The sequence below is a fragment of the Arachis stenosperma genome, chromosome 4 (genome assembly GCF_014773155.1).
Source record: "Arachis stenosperma cultivar V10309 chromosome 4, arast.V10309.gnm1.PFL2, whole genome shotgun sequence".
Lineage (NCBI taxonomy): Eukaryota > Viridiplantae > Streptophyta > Magnoliopsida > Fabales > Fabaceae > Arachis > Arachis stenosperma.
The window spans coordinates 86,759,710-86,779,686 of NC_080380.1; the positions used below are offsets into that span (position 1 = coordinate 86,759,710).

A 19,977-nucleotide genomic window follows, 5' to 3' on the forward strand; every position below is an offset into this window, starting at 1 on the left:
ATTCTACTCAAGTGTGAGAAGGGATTTCTAGCATGGTTTCATGTTTCCTTTTCCAAGGTTCCCGTAAACCCATTTTACATTCAACCTCTTTTCCAAGATGATTGAACACTAAGCATGAAAAACGAAATTTCTTATAGCAAATCAAAGAGAAGATGAAGAGAAGAATAAATTCACAATCATTGATCCATCAAGTACAACAGAGCTCCCTCTCTCAATGAGAGGGATTTTAGCCATTCATATCTTAGAGAAAAGTACTCAATATGGAGTGAGAAGTAAAAACTAAAAGCTCTTCTAACTACTTCATCTCTTTCTCAGTACTTCTTGGGGTTATTTATACTACTCCTTGTTTTAGAAATAAAAGAAATACAAAAAGTGAAAAGAAAAATTACAATTTAGTGGGAAAAGAACTCAATAAGCGTGATCTTCTAGCTGGCGTGCGGCTAGCACTTCAGTGCCGTGCCACACCTTTTTCTGATTCTGGCTTGGCGTGCCACACCCAAGTGGCACGCCCAGGGCTTTTTAATCACCCATGTAGCTTGGCGTGCCACACCTTCGATACCAAGTGGCACGCCCAGGTCTTCTCTCTCTTCTTCTTGCTTCTGAAAAATTGAACTAGCGTGGCACGCCCTTGTTGTGTGCTTGACTCCTTCACTGGTGTGTCACGCCGAACATTCAAGTGATGATGGCGTGCCATGCCTGACACTCAAGTGGCACGCTTGGGTGGAGTATGGATGCTAGTGTGCCACGCCTCCGATACCAAGTAGCACGCCCTTATGGTTGGACTCCTAACTTCATTTCTGGAAAATATAACCAGCGTGCCACACCCAGAGGCTAGCGTGCCACGCCCTTCATTTTGCCTTGCTTCCATTAGCTGGCGTGCCATGCCCAGCATGCAAGTGGCACGCCATAGTGAGACTTTTGAGCTGGCGTGCCACGCCTTCGATACCAAGTGGCACGTCCAGCCCTTGCTTTGGTTGTCTTGTACATTGGCGTGCCACGCCTTCGATACCAAGTGGCACGCCCAGCCCTTGCTTTGGTTGTCTTGTACATTGGCGTGCCACGCCTAGATGCTCAAGTGGCACGCCCAAGTGAGGGTGAGAGCTTGGCGTGCCACGCTTCAATCTCAAGTGGCATGCCCAGGCCTTTTATAACCTTCAACTTTCTCTCTGAAATCTTGTACTAGCGTGCCACGCCATGCTGCTTAAGTGGCACGCCCATTCAATTGGTGGTTTCTCAAGCCTGGCGTGCCACACCTGACTCCTCAAGTGGCACGCCCAAGTGACTTTTGAAGCTGTCGTGCCACGCCTTCGACACTAAGTGGCACACCCATAGTGAGTGATGAGCTAGGCGTGCCACGCCCTTTTAATGGCCTTCATTGTTGCCCTCTGGAAAAATGTATTGGCGTGCCACACCAAGCTTTTGACGTGACACACCCATGTAATTGCTTGAGAACCCCCTTCTGGACTTCAATACTGGCATAGCATGCCCAGCTCCTGGTGTACCACGCCAGTGCACTTTTGTGGCGTTTGCTCCAAGTGGCGCGCCCGTTTCGCACGCCCAGCTTGTTTTGTTGTTTCCTCCCCATTTTTTATGTCTTTTTCACCTGAAATTCAACACAACCTCATTTCAAAGCAATGTATTATACTATTCATCAAATATTGCATGAATTGCAATGATCGAATGAGATTATGCTCTTTTGTGGTCTTTTTTATGCAAGAAAGAAGGGTAGTTGATGCAAGTCATCACAAAACCAAACTTAAGTTTTGCTTGTCCCAAGCAAATCAGTGTGATTAGTTTCTATAAGAATTGAGACTTAACCTTGAGTGCATATAAACACAACTAAGGATAGGGCTAAGTGTTTAACACATGCATGCATATTTTGGTTTAAATGACGTAAAAAGCTTCTAAATCCTTGAGAGTTCTTTCAAATATAGGTTTTACGGGTCCTATTTATTGATTGTCACCTTGAGGTAGTAAGAGTCACTTCATTTTCTTCTTTGGTTGTTCTTTTTCTTCTATTTATTGACCACGACTCTAAGTATTTTGTCTCAAGACAACCTTTTAGTTAGGCTTTCAATTAGCACTCCCAAACCAGTTGGTTTTAGGGTACTAGGTGTTGAAACACCCCTAAGAGTTTACTTGCCCAGGCCTCTTTTTGACACATCTTCACCACAAGCATCTACTAGGATTTTCAACTCTTTTTAGCTTTTTAATGTTTCTCTTCGTCCTAGTAGTTGATGCTCAGAGCCTTGGGTCTGTATTGCTTACTAATTCTTGGTTCTATAGATATTCAAGGAACACCCCTTATCCTCTATTTGTCATACTTTCTAAGACTAGTTTCCTTTCATGACTCATTTTCTTTTTATTTCATTCAAGGTTTTACACTTAGTTCCTTGTCCTTTAGTTTTTGAATGATCTCTCTTGGTATTAGTCTCTTTTACTATTGTTCTTGCACAACTCACAACAACTCTTATGGAGACAAACTATTCTTTATTGATGATGAAAAAGACTTGAAATTAACATTGCATTTTCTTTCTTGTAATTCAAAGGACTCACAAAAGACTTCAATCATAAAAAAAAACTAAGCATGAAACATAAACTATCCTAGCAGTACTATTTATTCTCAACAGAAAGTAAAACATAGAGATAAAACTTAAACATGATTCAGAAATTATAGAGTGTCAATCATGGGACTTAACATCCTTGAGCAACTTCAATTCATTGGCCCCTTTCCTTTGTTTTTCTTCTTGGAAGGGGAGGAGTCATCTTCATCCTTTTGGAGGATCCCTCTTGTGCTTTGGCGTCCTTGGACTTCCAAAATCCTAGCCTTCTCATATAGTTTCTTTCGTCCTCTTTGTGTTTAGCTAGGATCTCCTCCTGTCTAGCACTCAACTCCTCCATTCCTTGCATGAATGTTGGGTATCCGAGGTTAATAGCGGCCACAACATTGCACAAGTGATTCAGCTTCGCTTTTGTGTTGATATCATATTGCCTCCTTGAGATAGTCCTAGCGTCATAGAGGTTCCTGAACTCGGCCAGATTTATCTGCTGCCATTTGTTTTGCTCTACTATTTTCTTGAGTGCACCTTGCATTTCTCCCTAGTCAAACTGTCCTTGTTGCTCCTTTAGCTGCTCCATACTTCTTTGGAGTTGTTGAATGTTCTCATTCACTTGGTTCTATTATTGTTGTTAATTGTCCTTGAATTAATTGACATCTTCTCTCAGATGGTGTAGGTCTCCTCCCATTTGGTGTACATCTCCTTGCAGTTGCTCCTAGTTGAATCCTTCAGGAAATTATTAGTATTGTTGATATGGTGGTGGTGGTTGGAGTTCTAGAAATTGTGGTTGCTCCTCTGCCTCTACTTCTTTTTCTTCTTCTTGTGGAATATGAGCATGAGCTCTATGCTCCCTGGCCCTATGAAGTGGGTTAACATCCACCACTTTGGCAATCTTCTTGGTAGTTATGAATTTGTCTTGCTTTACTAGCACTTCATCAATGATCTTCTCAACCCCGGCTTCATCACACAACCTTTGTATGATGCTGGGGAATTCCAACTTCGTGTTATCGTCAGTGCTTTTTAGCACCTTGTTGATGTTGCTGGCAATCAGCTCCCCAATATTGATATTCTCACCTTTCATGATGCTGTAGATGAGCACAGCTCTCTCTTTGGTCAACTCCGAAGTGTTGGATGTCGGGATTAGGGATCTTCTCACAAATTCTAGTCACCCTCTAGCTTGGGGGCTCAAATCCCTTCTTCTTAGCTGGTTGGGCCTCTCATCATTGTCGTTTATCCATTGCACATTTAACACATAGATCTCACAGAGGATTTCATTAAATCCTGGGTCTTGTTGCTTCATTCTTTCCTGATAGCTCCGGTTGGAGGTTGTCTGCTTCAACATTAGCATCCTCTCTATGCTGGAGGGGCTATAATCTATAGATTTCCTCCTCACGTAGCTGAGATAACCAAAGGGTTGTCCCGGCTTAGGAACGGCATTGGCATAGAACTCCCTCACCAAGCCTTCCACCACCTTTCTTAGTGGGTTGCATAAGAATGCCCAGCCCCTACTGTTTATCTCCCTGTTGATCTTAATGTGCTCATTTCTTCCTAGTTGGAACCCAACCTCTGGGATGATTCCCCTCTCACTCACCCAACCATAGAATTGGTTTTCGATGAATGAGGAAAGGAACTTGTACTCATTGAAGGTTGAGCTTGAGGACCCCGAAGTTGGTTCCTTGGTTTTTCTTTTCTTTGATGTTGATGATTTTGGTGGTGCCATTGGGTTGAGAGAGGTGTTTGAAGGTTTTGAAAAATTTTGAGGGATGTTGCAAGGAAATGCAAGCAAAACAAGGTTTTGCTCCAACACCAAACTTAAAACTTGATTGTCCCAATTAAGAAAGGGAAAAGAAGTAGGAAAAGAAAGGTGATTCACCCGAAAACTGCCTCTCAACAATTTTCTTACTGGCAAGTGCACCGGATCCTCGTCAAGTAAAAACTCACAATAGAGTGAGGTCGAATCCCACAGGGATTGGTAGATTGATCAACTATAATTGGTGAATTGTTCTAGTTAAGCGAAATCAGATTTGGTTTGAGATTGCAGAAAGCAAAATTGGCGGGAAACTTAAATTGCAAGTAATTAAAGAAGCAGAAAATTAAATTGCAGGGAATTAAAGTGCAGAAGCTTAAATTGCAAGAAATTAAATGGGAATGGGGAATTAGCATGAAATTAAAGAACAAAAAGTAAACAGAATGGGTAAGATTAGACTGGGGGAATCATTGGGTTCAGGAGATGTATAATTCTCCGGATCAAATTCATTTTCATCTCTTCCACAATCAATGCATTCATTGATCTCCTTGGCAATCTTAAGTGATTGGATCCCAATTCCTTGGCTCACCAATCTCTCTAAGCATGAACAATTGCCCAATTCCTTGATTTAAGTGCTCATGGGAAGAGATGAAGTTTGGTCACTGATTATACCACACAAATTCATATATCAAAGTGTTCGTAGGATTACACGTCACTATATCCATGCAAACTCTAATCTAATCCAATGTGAGAAAGTATTTCTAGCATGATCTCTTCATTCCTCTTCCAAGGTTCTGAGGAGATCCAATTATGAATAGTTTCTTTCTCAAGATAACTATCCAATCGGATGAAGAACGAAAGCTTTCTAGCAAAATCAAGAGAAAAGAAAGAAGAAGATTGATGAAAATTACTATTGATCCATTGAATTAAACAGAGCTCCCTAACCCAATGAAAGGGGTTTAGTTGTTCATAGCTCTCAAAATGGAAATTGGAATTGAAGTGTACAATCTGGAAATTCACAAAATAGAGGGAAACAAGAGGGTACTCGTGCCCAGCTACCAAAAAATGGTAAAAGCCCCTTCTAACTTAAATTCTAAGCTATTTATACACTCTCTTCTATTGATTTTCAAGCTTTGAATTGGGCTTTTGGCCTTGATGAAATTGGGTTGAAAATGGCTCCAATTGATTGCACTTGGTGTTGAGAAGAGATCTGTGTAAAATTTGAATCCCGATGCTTAACGTTTGAGTCAACGTTTGAGGACCAACGTTCACTCAAACGCCATGTAGAACAAAACCAGAAAACCATAAAGCTTGCTGTCATTGGCATTTGATTCAACGTTGGAGGGCCAATGTTAGCTAACTCACGCGTACGTGTACCTTGCGCTTTCGCGCCAAAAGGTCAAAAATGCTCATCCACGCGTACGCATACTTTATGTGTGCGCGTGGATGCAAGATCTTCATTTTGCAGTTTTAAAACAAAGTAGGGGACGTTGGCTTCAGTGTTGGACCCCCAACATTCCCTCCAACGTTGGCAATTTCATGCGTACGCGTACCACACGCTTGCGCGTGCATTGGTGTTTTTTTCATCCACGCGTATGCATCACTGACGCGTACGCGTCAATTCAAAATTTTCAAATCTGAATTTTGGGATGAGCATCGCAAACATTGGAGGCTAGCGTTTGAGGTAACGTTGGACCTCCAACGTTCGATTTTCACGCGTACGCGTGATCCACACGTGCGCGTGACGCAAGCTTGCGCGCGGATATCAAATTTTGCTTTTTCATGCATACACGTTGGTGGACGAAATTGTGATTCCTATTTTGTGCCTTTTGGCATCATTGTGAAATTATTCCTTTTAGAAATTGACCTTCTTTCACAACTCCGTTCAACTAACCAGCAAATGTACTGGGTCGTCCAAGTAATAACCTTACGTGAGTAAGGGTCGAATCCACAGAGATTGTTGGTATGAAGCAAGCTATGGTCACCTTGTAAATTTCAGTTAGGCGGATTAAAGGTTTATGGGTTTGAAAGTATAAAATAAAAAGAAAATACATAATAAAAGGGATAGAATACTTATGTAGATTCATTGGTAGGAATTTCAGATAAGCGGAATGGAGATGCTGTAGAGCTCTCGGACGCCTGCTCTCCTATTCCTTCTACCCAATCCTTCTTACTCCTTTCCATGGCAAGCTTTGTATAGGGGTTCACCATCAGCTGTGGTTACTTTCTTCCTCTCGGGGAAATATCCTATGCGGCTGTCACTCGCACAGCTAACCAGTCTGGAGGCATCACCCATGGCTGATGGCTACATCCCATCCTCGCAGTGAAAGCTAATGCTCACGCACTCTGTCACAGTACGGCCAATCACCGGTTGGTTCCCTCCCCTACTGGAATAGAATCCATTGATTCTTTTGCGTTGTCACGACGCCCAGCAGGTTACAAGTTTGAAGCACGTCACAGTCATTCATTACCGGAATCCTACTCGGACACCACAGACAAGGTAGACTTTCCGGATTCCCAGGATCCTACTCGGAACACCACAGACAAGGTTGGACTTTCCGGATCCTCATAAATGCCGCCATCCATCTAGCTTATACCACGAAGATTCTGTTGGGGAATCTAAGAGATACACATTCAAGCCTTATTGCATGTAGAACGGAAGTGGTTGTCAATCACGCGCGTTCATCAGTGAGAATGATGATGAGGGTTATCTAACTCATCACATTCATCATGTTCTTGGGTACGAATGAATATCTTGGAATAAGAATAAGAGAGATTTGAATAAAAGAAAATAGAACTTCATTAATCTTTGAGGTACAGCAGAGCTCCACACCCTTAATCTATGGTGTGCAGAAACTCCACCGTTGAAAATACATAAGCAAAAGGTTCAGGCATGGCCGAATGGCCAGCCCTCTCCTAACGTGATCAATGATCTCTTAGGATGAAGAATAAAACAAAACTGAGACCAAGGATGTCTAATACAATAGATAAGTGTCCTATATATACTAGACTAGCTACTAGGGTTTACATGAGTGAGTAATTGATGCATAAATCCACTTCCGGGGCCCACTAGGTGTGTGCTTGGGCTGAGCTTGATCAATCCACGTGTAGAGGCATTTCTTGGCGTCAAACTTCAGGTTATGACGTGTTTTGGGCGTTTAACTCCGAATCATGACGTTTTTCTGGCGTTTTACTCCAGACAGCAGCATGAACTTGGCGTTTAACGCCAAGTTACGTCGTCATTCTTCGAATAAAGTATGGACTATTATATATTGCTGGAAAGCCCTGGATGTCTACTTTCCAACGCCGTTGAGAGCGCGCCATTTGGAGTTCTGTAGCTCCAGAAAATCCATTTCGAGTGCAGGGAGGTCAGAATCCAACAGCATCAGCAGTCCTTTTGCCAGCCTTCTTCAGAGTTTTGCTCAAATCCCTCAATTTCAGTCAGAATTTACCTGAAATCACAGAAAAACACACAAACTCATAGTAAAGTCCAGAAATGTGAATTTAACATAAAAACTAATGAAAACATCCCTAAAAGTAGCTTAAACTTACTAAAAACTATATAAAAACAATGCCAAAAAGCGTATAAATTATCCGCTCATCACAACACCAAACTTAAATTGTTGCTTGTCCCCAAGCAACTGAAAATCAAATAGGATAAAAAGAAGAGAATATACTATAAAGTCCAAAATATCAATGAATATTAATTTAATTAGATGAGCGGGACTTGTACCTTTTTGCTTCTGAACAGTTTTGGCATCTCACTTTTTCCTTTGAAGTTTATGAATGATTGGCTTCTCTAGGAACTTAGAATTTCGGATAGTGTTATTGACTTTCCTAGTTAAGCATGTTGATTCTTGAACACAGCTACTTATGAGTCTTGGCCGTGGCCCTAAGCACTTTGTCTTCCAGTATTACCACCAGATACACAAATGCCACAGACACATAACTGGGTGAACCTTTTCAGATTGTGACTCAGCTTTGCTAAAGTCCCCAGTTAGTGGTGTCCAGAGCTCTTAAGCACACTCTTTTGCTTTGGATCACGACTTTAACCACTCAGTCTCAAGCTTTTCACTTGGACCTTCATGACACAAGCACATGGTTGGGGACAGCTTGGTTTAGCCGCTTAGGCCTGGATTTTAATTTCCTTGGGCCCTCCTATCCATTGATGCTCAAAGCCTTGGATCCTTTTTTTTTTTTTTTTTTACCCTTGCCTTTTGGTTTTAAGGGCTATTGGCTTTTTCTACTGCTTCTTCTTTTTCTATATACTCTTTTTAGCTCCAAATTTTTTTTTTTTTCGAATGCTTCTTCTTTTTCACTACTTTTTCTTGCTTCAAGAATCAATTTCATGATGTTTTTCAGATCATCAATAACATTTCTCTTTGTTCATCATTCTTTCAAGAGCCAACAATTTTAACACTCATAAACAACAAGATTCAAAGACATATGCACTGTTCATTCATTCATTCAGAAAACAAAAAGCATTGTCACCACATCAATATAATTAAATTAAATTCAAGGATAAATTCGAAATTCATGTACTTCTTGTTCTTTTGAATTAAAACATTTTTCTTTTAAGAGAGGTGAAGGATTAATGGAATTATTCATAATCTTTAAGGCATGGTTACATACTAATGATCATGAAGTAGAGACACAAAAACATAGATAAACATAGCATTAAAAACGAAAACAGAGAGAAATAAAGAGCAAGGAAGAATTCACCTGAGTGAGGGTGGCGCCTTCTTGAAGGTCCAATGGTGCTTTTTGAGCTTCTTTATGTCTTTTCCTTGCTTCTGTTGCATGATCCCTAGTGATTTTGGTGTTTTTAACATTATTTGCTCCCAATAGTTGTGTGGAGGACAACTTATCCCCTGAGGTATCTCAGGGATCTCTTGATTTGCAGCCACATGTTCTAACCAACTGAGCTATTCCAGCTTACATGAGTTATTCCATCTCCCAAGACTCAGAGGTGGAAGCTTTTTGTCTTCCCTTTGAGGTTTCTCTGGCCTTAGGTGCCATTAATGGTAATGGAAAAGCAAAAAAAGCTATGCTTTTACCACACCAAACTTAAAATATTGCTCGCCCTCGAGTAAGAGAAGAAGAAAGAGAAGAAGAAGAAGAAGAAGATGGAGGAGAGTGAGGGGAGATGGATTCGGCTATATGGGTGGGATTGGGTGGGAAGGAGAAGTTGAATTGTAAAGGTAGGTGGGGTGTATGGGAAAGAGTGAGTGGTGAATGAAGAAGGGATGCTCATGAATATAGAGAGATAGGGCGAGGTAGGTGGGGATCCTGTGAGGTCCACAGATCCTGAGGTGTCAAGGAATTCCATCCCTGCACCAAATAGGCATGTAAAATGCCTTCATGCATCATTCTGGCGTTCAAACGCCCATTGGTGCATGTTCTGGGCGTTCAACGCCCATGTAATGCATGTTTCTGGCGTTGAACGCCAGTTTCATGCTTGTTCCTGGCGTTCAGCGCCAGTTTGTCTTCTCTGTGCACCATCCTGGCGTTTAACGCCAGGTTGTTGCTTGTTTTGGGCGTTCAGCGCCAGAATGGTGCTCTGTTCTGGCGTTGAACGCCGGCCAGATGCACCTTCTGGGCGTTGAACGCCAGCCCGTGCGTCCTCCAGGGTAAAAATTTTTTTTTTCTGTTTTTGACTCTGTTTTTAATTTTTTTGATTTTTTTGTGACTCCTCATGATCATGTACCTAATTAAACACAAAAATAACAAAGAAACAAAATAAAATAAAATTAGATAAATAAAATTGGGTTGCCTCCCAACAAGCGCTTCTTTAATGTCAATAGCTTGACAGTGGCTCTCATGGAGCCACAAGGTGATCAGGTCAATGTTGTATAGTCCCAACACCAAACTTAGAGTTTGGATATGGGGTTTGCACACCAAACTTAGAGTTTGGTTGTGGCCTCACAACACCAAACTTAGAGTTTGACTGTGTGGGCTCTTCTTGACTCTGAATTGAGAGAAGCTCTTCATGCTTACTCTCTTTTGTCACAGAGGGATGGCCATGTGCCTGAAACACAAGGTAGTTCCCATTCAATTGAAGGACTAACTCACCTCTGTTGACATCTATCACAGCTCCTGCTGTGGCTAGGAAAGGTCTTCCTAGGATGATGCATTCATCATCTTCCTTCCTAGTGTCTAGGATTATGAAATCAGTGGGGATGTAAAGGCCTTCAACCTTTACTAGCACATCCTCCACTATTCCATAAGCTTGCCTTATGGACTTATCTGCCAATTGTAATAAGAACAAGGCAGGTTGTACCTCAATGATTCCCAGCTTCTCCATGACAGAGAGTGGCATTAGATTTATCCCTGACCCAAGATCACATAGAGCTTTCTCAAAGCTCAAGGTGCCAATGGTGCAAGGTATTGAGAATTTGCCAGGATCTTGTTTCTTTTGAGGTAGAGTTCTTTGAATCCAAGTATCTAGTTCACTAATGAGCAAGGGGGGAGGTTCACTTTCCCAAGTCTCATTACCAAACAGCTTGGCATTCAGCTTCATGATAGCTCCTAAATATTGAGCAACTTGCTCTCTAGTCACATTTTCATCCTCTTCAGAGGATGAATATTCTTCAGAGCTCATGAATGGCAGAAGGAGATTTAAAGAAATCTCTATGGTCTCTATATGAGCCCCATATTCCTCAGGATCCTTAATAGGAAACTCCTTCTTGCTTGAGGGACGTCCCAGGAGGTCTTCCTCACTGGGATTTTCGTCCTCCTCCTCCTTGGTGCATTCGGCCACTTTGATTAAATCAATGGCCTTGCACTCTCCTTTTGGATTTTCTTCTGTATTACTTGGGAGAGTACTGGGAGGAGTGTCAATGACTTTCTTACTCAGCTGGCCCACTTGTGCCTCCAGATTTCTAATGGAGGATCTTGTTTCATTCATGAAACTGAAAGTGGCTTTTGACAGATCAGAGACTATATTGGCTAAATTGGAATTATTTTGTTCAGAATTCTCTGTCTGTTGCTGAGAAGATGATGGATATGGCTTACTATTATTCAGCCTTGTGCGTCCACCATTGTTAAAACCTTGTTGAGGTTTTTGTTGATCCTTCCATGAGAAATTTGGATGATTTCTCCATGATGAGTTATAGGTGTTTCCATAAGGTTCACCTAAGTAATTAACCTCTGCCATGGCAGGGTTCTCAGGATCATAAGCTTCTTCAGAAGCTGCCTCTCTAGTACTGTTGGATGCATGTTGCAATCCATTCAGATTCTAGAGATCATATTGACCTGTTGAGTTAACACTTTGTTCTGAGCCAATATGGCATTCAGAGCATCAATTTCAAGAACTCCTTTCTTCTGAGGTACCCCATTATTCACGGAATTCCTCTCAGAGGTGTACATGAACTGGTTGTTTGCAACCATGTCAATGAGTTCTTGAGCCTCTTCAGGCGTTTTCTTCAGGTGAATAGATCCACCTGCAGAATGGTCTAGTGACATTTTCGAAAACTCAGAGAGACCATAATAGAATATATCTAATATGGTCCATTCTGAAAACATGTCAGATGGACATCTCTTGGTCAGCTGCTTGTATCTTTCCCAAGCTTCATAGAGGGATTCACCATCTTTTTGTTTGAAGGTTTGAACATCCACTCTCAGCTTGCTCAGCTTTTGAGGAGGAAAGAACTTATCTAAGAATGCAGTGACAAGCTTATCCCATGAGTCCAGGCTATCCTTGGGTTGTGAATCCAACCATACTCTAGCTCTGTCTCTTACAGCAAAAGGGAAAAGCAAGAGTCTGTAGACTTCAGGATTAACTCCATTTGTCTTTACAGTATCACAGATCTGCAAGAACTCAGTTAAAAACTGGTAAGGATCTTCAGATGGAAGTCCATAAAACTTGCAGTTTTGTTGCATTAAAGCAACTAGTTGAGGCTTAAGCTCAAAGTTATTGGCTCCAATGGCAGGAATGGAGATGCTTCTTCCATCAAATTTGGACGTTGGTTTTGTGAAGTCACCAAGCATTCTCCTTGCATTATTATTATTATTTTCTTCTGCCATGTCCTTCTCCTGTTCAAAAATTTCTGAAAGGTTGTTTCTCTTAAAGATGTTTTTGGATTGTTGTAATTTAGCTTCTCTTAATTTTCTCTTCAGAGTCCTTTCAGGTTCTGGATCAATTTCAACAAGAGTGCCTTTATCCTTGTTCCTGCTCATATGAAAGAGAAGAAAACAAGAAAAGAAAAAGGGATCCTCTATGTCACAGTATAGAGATTCCTTTATGTTAGTAGAAAAAGAAGGGAGTAGAAGAATGAAGAAGGGGGTGACAAAGAATGTAATGTAATGGAAGAAACACAACTGTGAGGATGGCAGAGATGTGAGATGAGATATTAGGATATGAATGAAGAGAGGTGAAGAGAAGTATTAGTAATTAAATAATTAAATAGAAGAAGAAAAGAGGAGGGAGGTTTTGAAAATAATTTTTGAAAAAGAAGTTAGTGATTTTCGAAAATTAGAGATAAAATGTAATTAAAATTAAAACATGAAACAATTAATTAATTAAAAAGAATTTTTGAAAAAGAGAGAGATATTTTCGAAAATTAGAGAGGGAAAAGTAGTTAGGTGGTTTTGAAAAAGATAAGAAACAAACAAAAAGTTAGTTAGTTGATTGAAAAAGATTTGAAATCAAAATTTAAAAAGATAGGAAGATAAGAAGTTAGATAAGATATTTTGGAATCAAATTTTGAAAAAGATAAAATTTTTGAAAAAGAACAAATAAAAGATAAAAAGATTTAATTCAAAAATTTTGAAATTATTTACTTCACAAACAAGAAACTACAAGATAAGATTCTAGAACTTAAAGATTGAACCTTTCTTAACAAGAAAGTAACAAACTTCAAATTTTTGAACCAATCACATTAATTATTAGTGAATTTTCGAAAATTACATATAAAGATAAGAAAAAGATTTTGAAAATATTTTGAAAAAGATTTTTGAAATTTTCGAAAATAAAAAAAAATGAAAAAGATATGATTTTTGAAAAGGATTTTGAAAAGATAAGATTTTTAAAATTGAAATTTTGACTTGACTTGTAAGAAACAACTAATTTTGAAAATTTTTGACCAAGTCAACCCAAAATTTCGAAAATTTGGAGAGAAATAAGGAAAAGATATTTTTTGATTTTTAAATTTTTAAGGAAAAACACAAAAAATGACCCAAAACATGAAAATTTTGGATCAAGACACAAGATGCATGCAAGAATGCTATGAATGTCAAGATGAACACCAAGAACACTTTGAAGATCATGATGAACATCAAGAACATAATTTTGAAAAATTTTTGATGCAAAGAAAACATGCAAGACACCAAACTTAGATATTTTAAATGCATGGAAAATATGAATGCAAAAATGCACATGAAAAACAAGAAAAGACACCAAACAATAAAACATCAAGATCAAACAAGAAGACTTATCAAGAACAACTTGAAGATCATGAAGAACACTATGAATGCATGGGATTTTCGAAAAAAATGCAAGAAAAATTTTTAAAGGCATGCAATTGACACCAAACTTAAAAATTGACTCAAGACTCAAACAAGAAACACAAAATATTTTTGATTTTTATAATTTTCTAATTTTTTTTGGATTTTTATTAATTATTTTCGAAAATAATTTTTGGAAAAACGAAAAATAAAAGAAAAATTTTTGAAAAAGATTTTGAAAAGAAAATTACCTAATCTGAGCAACAAGATGAACCGTCAGTTGTCCATACTCGAACAATCCCCGGCAACGGCGCCAAAAACTTGGTGGACGAAATTGTGATTCCTATTTTGTGCCTTTTGGCATCATTGTGAAATTATTCCTTTTAGAAATTGACCTTCTTTCACAACTCCGTTCAACTAACCAGCAAGTGTACTGGGTCGTCCAAGTAATAACCTTACGTGAGTAAGGGTCGAATCCACAGAGATTGTTGGTATGAAGCAAGCTATGGTCACCTTGTAAATCTCAGTTAGGCGGATTAAAGGTTTATGGGTTTGAAAGTATAAAATAAAAAGAAAATACATAATAAAAGGGATAGAATACTTATGTAGATTCATTGGTAGGAATTTCAGATAAGCGGAATGGAGATGCTGTAGAGCTCTCGGACGCCTGCTCTCCTATTCCTTCTACCCAATCCTTCTTACTCCTTTCCATGGCAAGCTTTGTATAGGGGTTCACCATCAGCTGTGGTTACTTTCTTCCTCTCGGGGAAATATCCTATGCGGCTGTCACTCGCACAGCTAACCAGTCTGGAGGCATCACCCATGGCTGATGGCTACATCCCATCCTCGCAGTGAAAGCTAATGCTCACGCACTCTGTCACAGTACGGCCAATCACCGGTTGGTTCCCTCCCCTACTGGAATAGAATCCATTGATTCTTTTGCGTTGTCACGACGCCCAGCAGGTTACAAGTTTGAAGCACGTCACAGTCATTCATTACCGGAATCCTACTCGGACACCACAGACAAGGTAGACTTTCCGGATTCCCAGGATCCTACTCGGAACACCACAGACAAGGTTGGACTTTCCGGATCCTCATAAATGCCGCCATCCATCTAGCTTATACCACGAAGATTCTGTTGGGGAATCTAAGAGATACACATTCAAGCCTTATTGCATGTAGAACGGAAGTGGTTGTCAATCACGCGCGTTCATCAGTGAGAATGATGATGAGGGTTATCTAACTCATTACATTCATCATGTTCTTGGGTACGAATGAATATCTTGGAATAAGAATAAGAGAGATTTGAATAAAAGAAAATAGAACTTCATTAATCTTTGAGGTACAGCAGAGCTCCACACCCTTAATCTATGGTGTGCAGAAACTCCACCGTTGTAAATACATAAGCAAAAGGTTCAGGCATGGCCGAATGGCCAGCCCTCTCCTAACGTGATCAATGATCTCTTAGGATGAAGAATAAAACAAAACTGAGACCAAGGATGTCTAATACAATAGATAAGTGTCCTATATATACTAGACTAACTACTAGGGTTTACATGAGTGAGTAATTGATGCATAAATCCACTTCCGGGGCCCACTAGGTGTGTGCTTGGGCTGAGCTTGATCAATCCACGTGTAGAGGCATTTCTTGGCGTCAAACTTCAGGTTATGACGTGTTTTGGGCGTTTAACTCCGAATCATGACGTTTTTCTGGCGTTTTACTCCAGAAAGCAGCATGAACTTGGCGTTTAACGCCAAGTTACGTCGTCATTCTTCGAATAAAGTATGAACTATTATATATTGCTGGAAAGCCCTGGATGTCTACTTTCCAATGCCGTTGAGAGCGCGCCATTTGGAGTTCTGTAGCTCCAGAAAATCCATTTCGAGTGCAGGGAGGTCAGAATCCAACAGCATCAGCAGTCCTTTTGCCAGCCTTCTTCAGAGTTTTGCTCAAATCCCTCAATTTCAGTCAGAATTTACCTGAAATCACAGAAAAACACACAAACTCATAGTAAAGTCCAGAAATGTGAATTTAACATAAAAACTAATGAAAACATCCCTAAAAGTAGCTTAAACTTACTAAAAACTATATAAAAACAATGCCAAAAAGCGTATAAATTATCCGCTCATCACACGTCATATACGTGTACGCGTCATTCAAAATTCACTTAGCTCCATAATTGAATTTTTTCGTCACCACGTTGGGGGTAATGTTGGATGTCCAATGCTACATCAAACGTGAGCATCAGCAGTATTTACAGAGAAGTGCTTTGTTTCTCTTCGAACGTTTGAGTCAACGTTGGTGGTCCAACTAGGCCACCAACGTTGCTTCTTCTCCATCTTTACATGCTCATTCTTCAACCTTCCTCCATGCTTTCTTTCACCTATCATCAACCTATACATGCATTAAAGCCTTGCTAAAGTCATGAGGATTCTAATCATTCTTAGTACACAAGTATTTATAGCATACTTCTCATGAAATTGCATTAAATTAATCATAATTGGATGAATCTAGGTATGCATGAATTTCTACCCAAATGGCTTACTTATAACTCAAGAAAGTGCATAAAACCTATTAAAAACAAAGAAAAAGGCTAGTGAAACTAGCCTAAGATGCCCTGGCATCACAACACCAAACTTAAGTCTTGCTTGTCCCTAAGCAAGTACTGAGTTATTAAGAAGAAAGGATGAAACAGAATGGGATGTTCGTATCAGCAAAGCATTATTAGTAGCTCATGGGTTTTATGCAGACAATACAGTAGCTAGCTTCTTATTGATCTTTAAGCATAGAATGTCTCCTTCAAGCATCAATTAACATACTGCTATGATCTCTTATTATTTACTTATCCTTGGTAGTTGGTTTTCTTCATTTTCTTTTCCTGTAAACTTTAGCTCAGTGTCATGTGTTATAGCAGTTTCTTAGCTCATTTGTACTTAACTCATTATTCACTACAGACACTTGGCTCACAATTTTTCTTAGAACATTGATGCCTAGCACCTCTTTGGGTTACTAAATGTCTTGTAACTAGGTTGCTCTTGATAGTGGACTTTTGGTTGATAATCTCGGGTTAGTTAACCCAAGTTACCAAGTGTTAAAGCACTCCATAGAGCCTAATCATCCAAGCAGATCCTAGTACAAAGACACCACAGGCATATGTCCTAAGGTCTAAGCTATTGGTGTCTAGTCTTAATCTTTTCTTTCTTTTGTTTTTGTTGCCACTTTTGGCTTTTCTTTTTCCTTCTTTTTGGTTTATTTCTGTTTCATCCAAGGACTTTTCTTTACTAAGATTCATAGACAGCATGCTAGTTTACACCTAAAAGGGGAACAATCTATATTTTTATTCAATATAAGTGAACTACCACACAATCAAACATATATACCACCACTTACTGTTATTTCACTTCATGCTAACAAGAAACTATTCCACTTCTGTTCAAACATTTCTTTTATTCCAATTGAAAGGACTCAGGGGACAAGACAAGAATTCAAGCAAGTGAAAGTGAAAGCACACACACTTAGCCTAGCCTACTTATTGCAAAATTAAACATACCATGATGTAAAACAACTAAAACCAACTAAAATGAAACATGTTCTTTCTTTATTGAATGTGATAAGCAAGGAGCAGGTCCACCTTTCAATTGTTATCCTATTTGTCTTTCTTTTTCTTCTCGCTTGCTTGCTTACTAGTTTCTCCCTTGCTCTTGCCCTTTAGCTTTTGCCAGAATCCAACTTTCTTCATTGTCTCTTTTATTATGTTTTTCAAGGCGTATTGCTTTGTCTATTTCTCTGTCGTTCCTTTTCTTGAAGTATTCATCGTAAATTGGAAATGCTGGGTCCATGCTATGCAGATGTTTTCCAATGTAGTTGAGCTTGATTTGGCCATTTATGTTGTAATCAGCTTGTACTCCATATCTTGCATCCTGAAGGGTCGTGAATTCCTTGAATGCTCTCATGTTCTCAACTTGCAGTTGGGCCAGCTGGTTGAATGATTCTTGAAATTGTGAAGCTTGTTCCTTTTGCATAACTAAGGATCTTGACTCATAATCTCTCTGTTGACTCATCATTCTCAACTGAAGCTCCTCTTGTCTTTGTTGAGCACTCATGTACTGTGAATGGAATTCCCCCTGCTTCTCTTGTATCCCCATGTACTGTTCTGATAACCTTTCAATTGCTTCTTGCATCCGAACCATGTCCATGTTGTTTTGTGGTTGGAATTGTTGCTCTTCTTCTTGTTCTTCTTGTGGTTTTTCTTGTGGTTCTTCTTGTTGTTGTTCTTCTTCCCTTGGTTCTTGTCTCCTTCTCCTTCTTTGTGGCTTTTGACTTTGATGTGCCTCTGTGACATTCATCATCCTTTCGAGGGTCATAGGCATGCCTGGATACAACCATGTTGGGTTTGCATCCTCCAGTGGCACTCTGGCATTCATGCACAATCGCATAATGGTACTTGGGTAATAGAGCCAAGCTTCAGCAGAATTCTTCTCTGTAATCTTTTGAATATCACTTGCAATGATCTTGTGAACCCTTACCTCTCCTCACACCATTATACAGTGTAGCATGACAGCCCTTTGCTTGTTAACTTCTGAGGTGTTCACTGTGCCCAGAATTGAGCTCTTTATAAGCTTATACCACCCTTTTGCTTCAGGGGTGAGATCTCCCCTTTTCAAGAATTTGTGCCTTCCGTGATCATCTCTCTCCCAATCAGTATTCACCACACAGATATCACTAGAGATTTCATCATAATCTGGGTTTCCATTTACTCTTTCGTGGTACCCTGGCTCATCAAATCGTGCTGGCCTAAGTCCTAAGACCTTCATGATAGTCTTTGAACTAAAGTCCACTTCGACTCCCCGTACATAGCTCTTGTAAGTTGGGGCTTCATTCATATTAAGCCTTGGGGTGTTAGCATAAAACTCGAATATTAAATCCACTTTTGATCTTGGCTTTAATTTCTAGGCACCCTTTATCAGGCAGCTGAAGTGGGACTTCTGGATATATCTTTTTGTCATTCATCCACCCAGGTTGCATTTGATGGTACCATGATCTAAACTTCCATTGATCATATTTGTTTTCACCTTCTTCAACCATGGGTTCCTTTCCCCTTCTTCTTTTGGAACTCGAAGAAGAAGCCATGCTTCCCTTGATTGGTTAGCTGAGTTGAGGTTAAAGGTTTATGAATGAGATTGGTTAAGGTGATGTACTCTCGGAGGAAAAGTGTTTGAAATTAAAGTAGTGTTATGGATGCAAGTGAACAAGGGTGCTTTGTTTCCCAAGGAACACGGTTTCTAGGATTTGGTTTTAGAGAACACAAGATTTGAATATCTGGAGTACAAGATGTGTGAAATTTTAGTTCATATGCACAGTTCAAGTGAGGTTATTTATAGTACACTTTAATGAAGAATGGATGGTTATGATTCATTGGGACAAGTGGTAAATGAAGGTTGTGCATGCAAGGTTGAATAAAGACAAAAGTTGCCTCTTCATGAACCATATCTCTTCGGTCTTCAAAGTGTTTCTTCCAAGGATGTGCAGATTCACCCTTCAAGCCATGTGATCCACTTTTGTCTTCATGCTAGTCTTATCCTTCCTTGTCTTGTCCCTTTCATTAAATAGTTCTCTGCTCACCTAACCATCATAACAAGACAAAAGGAGTAAGTACTAATGGGTGGTAGCAAAAGAATAGTTAATATTTAAAACTCAAACTTTGACTATCATTCCTCATTCTTGTTTAACCTACCGTGACTCTTTTTGGTGCAACCATATATATAGTTTCTAAGGACACCAAACCTAGTGTTTGGTTATATGGTTCAAAGTGTCATTACCTCCAAGTGTTGTTATCGAAATCTCAACTAAATTAGTGTCACTCTTTGGTTAAACCATCATGAGAAAAACCTTTTTTTTTTGTTATGAACTAGAAATTATAACCATGGTTGCAGTCTCATGACTTTCAAAACTTAAGAAAACTTTGACTCTCATGACTTGTTCTTGCAATATATAGAACACCAAACTTAATGTTTGGCTATCTATTCCAAGAAACACCTGTCAAAATAGCAATAAGATCATCATTTTTTTGAACTTTGTAGGCACACCAAACTTAGAATCAGATCATATACTCTTCAATGTCATGAATAGTTGTCAAAATTGTCTAAGCGAACTTGAATTCATGTTAGAGCAACAATTATTATTCATACTGAAATATTAAAAATGAGGAAATTAAATCATGGGCTGCC

The 19,977-nt window shown here is 39.5% G+C and overlaps 1 protein-coding gene across 1 annotated transcript; it reads right to left on the reverse strand.

The window, feature by feature from the left end:
• Window positions 1-17,433: 17,433 nt before the first annotated feature.
• LOC130975173 (uncharacterized) lies at window positions 17,434-18,186 on the reverse strand. Its single transcript, XM_057899999.1, has one exon. It carries the CDS (start codon window positions 18,184-18,186, stop codon window positions 17,434-17,436), a length of 753 nt encoding a protein of 250 aa, XP_057755982.1.
• Window positions 18,187-19,977: the final 1,791 nt, after the last annotated feature.

Excerpts from the sequence above, each read along its gene's own strand:
- LOC130975173 (XM_057899999.1), bottom strand. The coding sequence starts at position 18,186 with ATGCGATTGTGCATGAATGCCAGAGTGCCACTGGAGGATGCAAACCCA.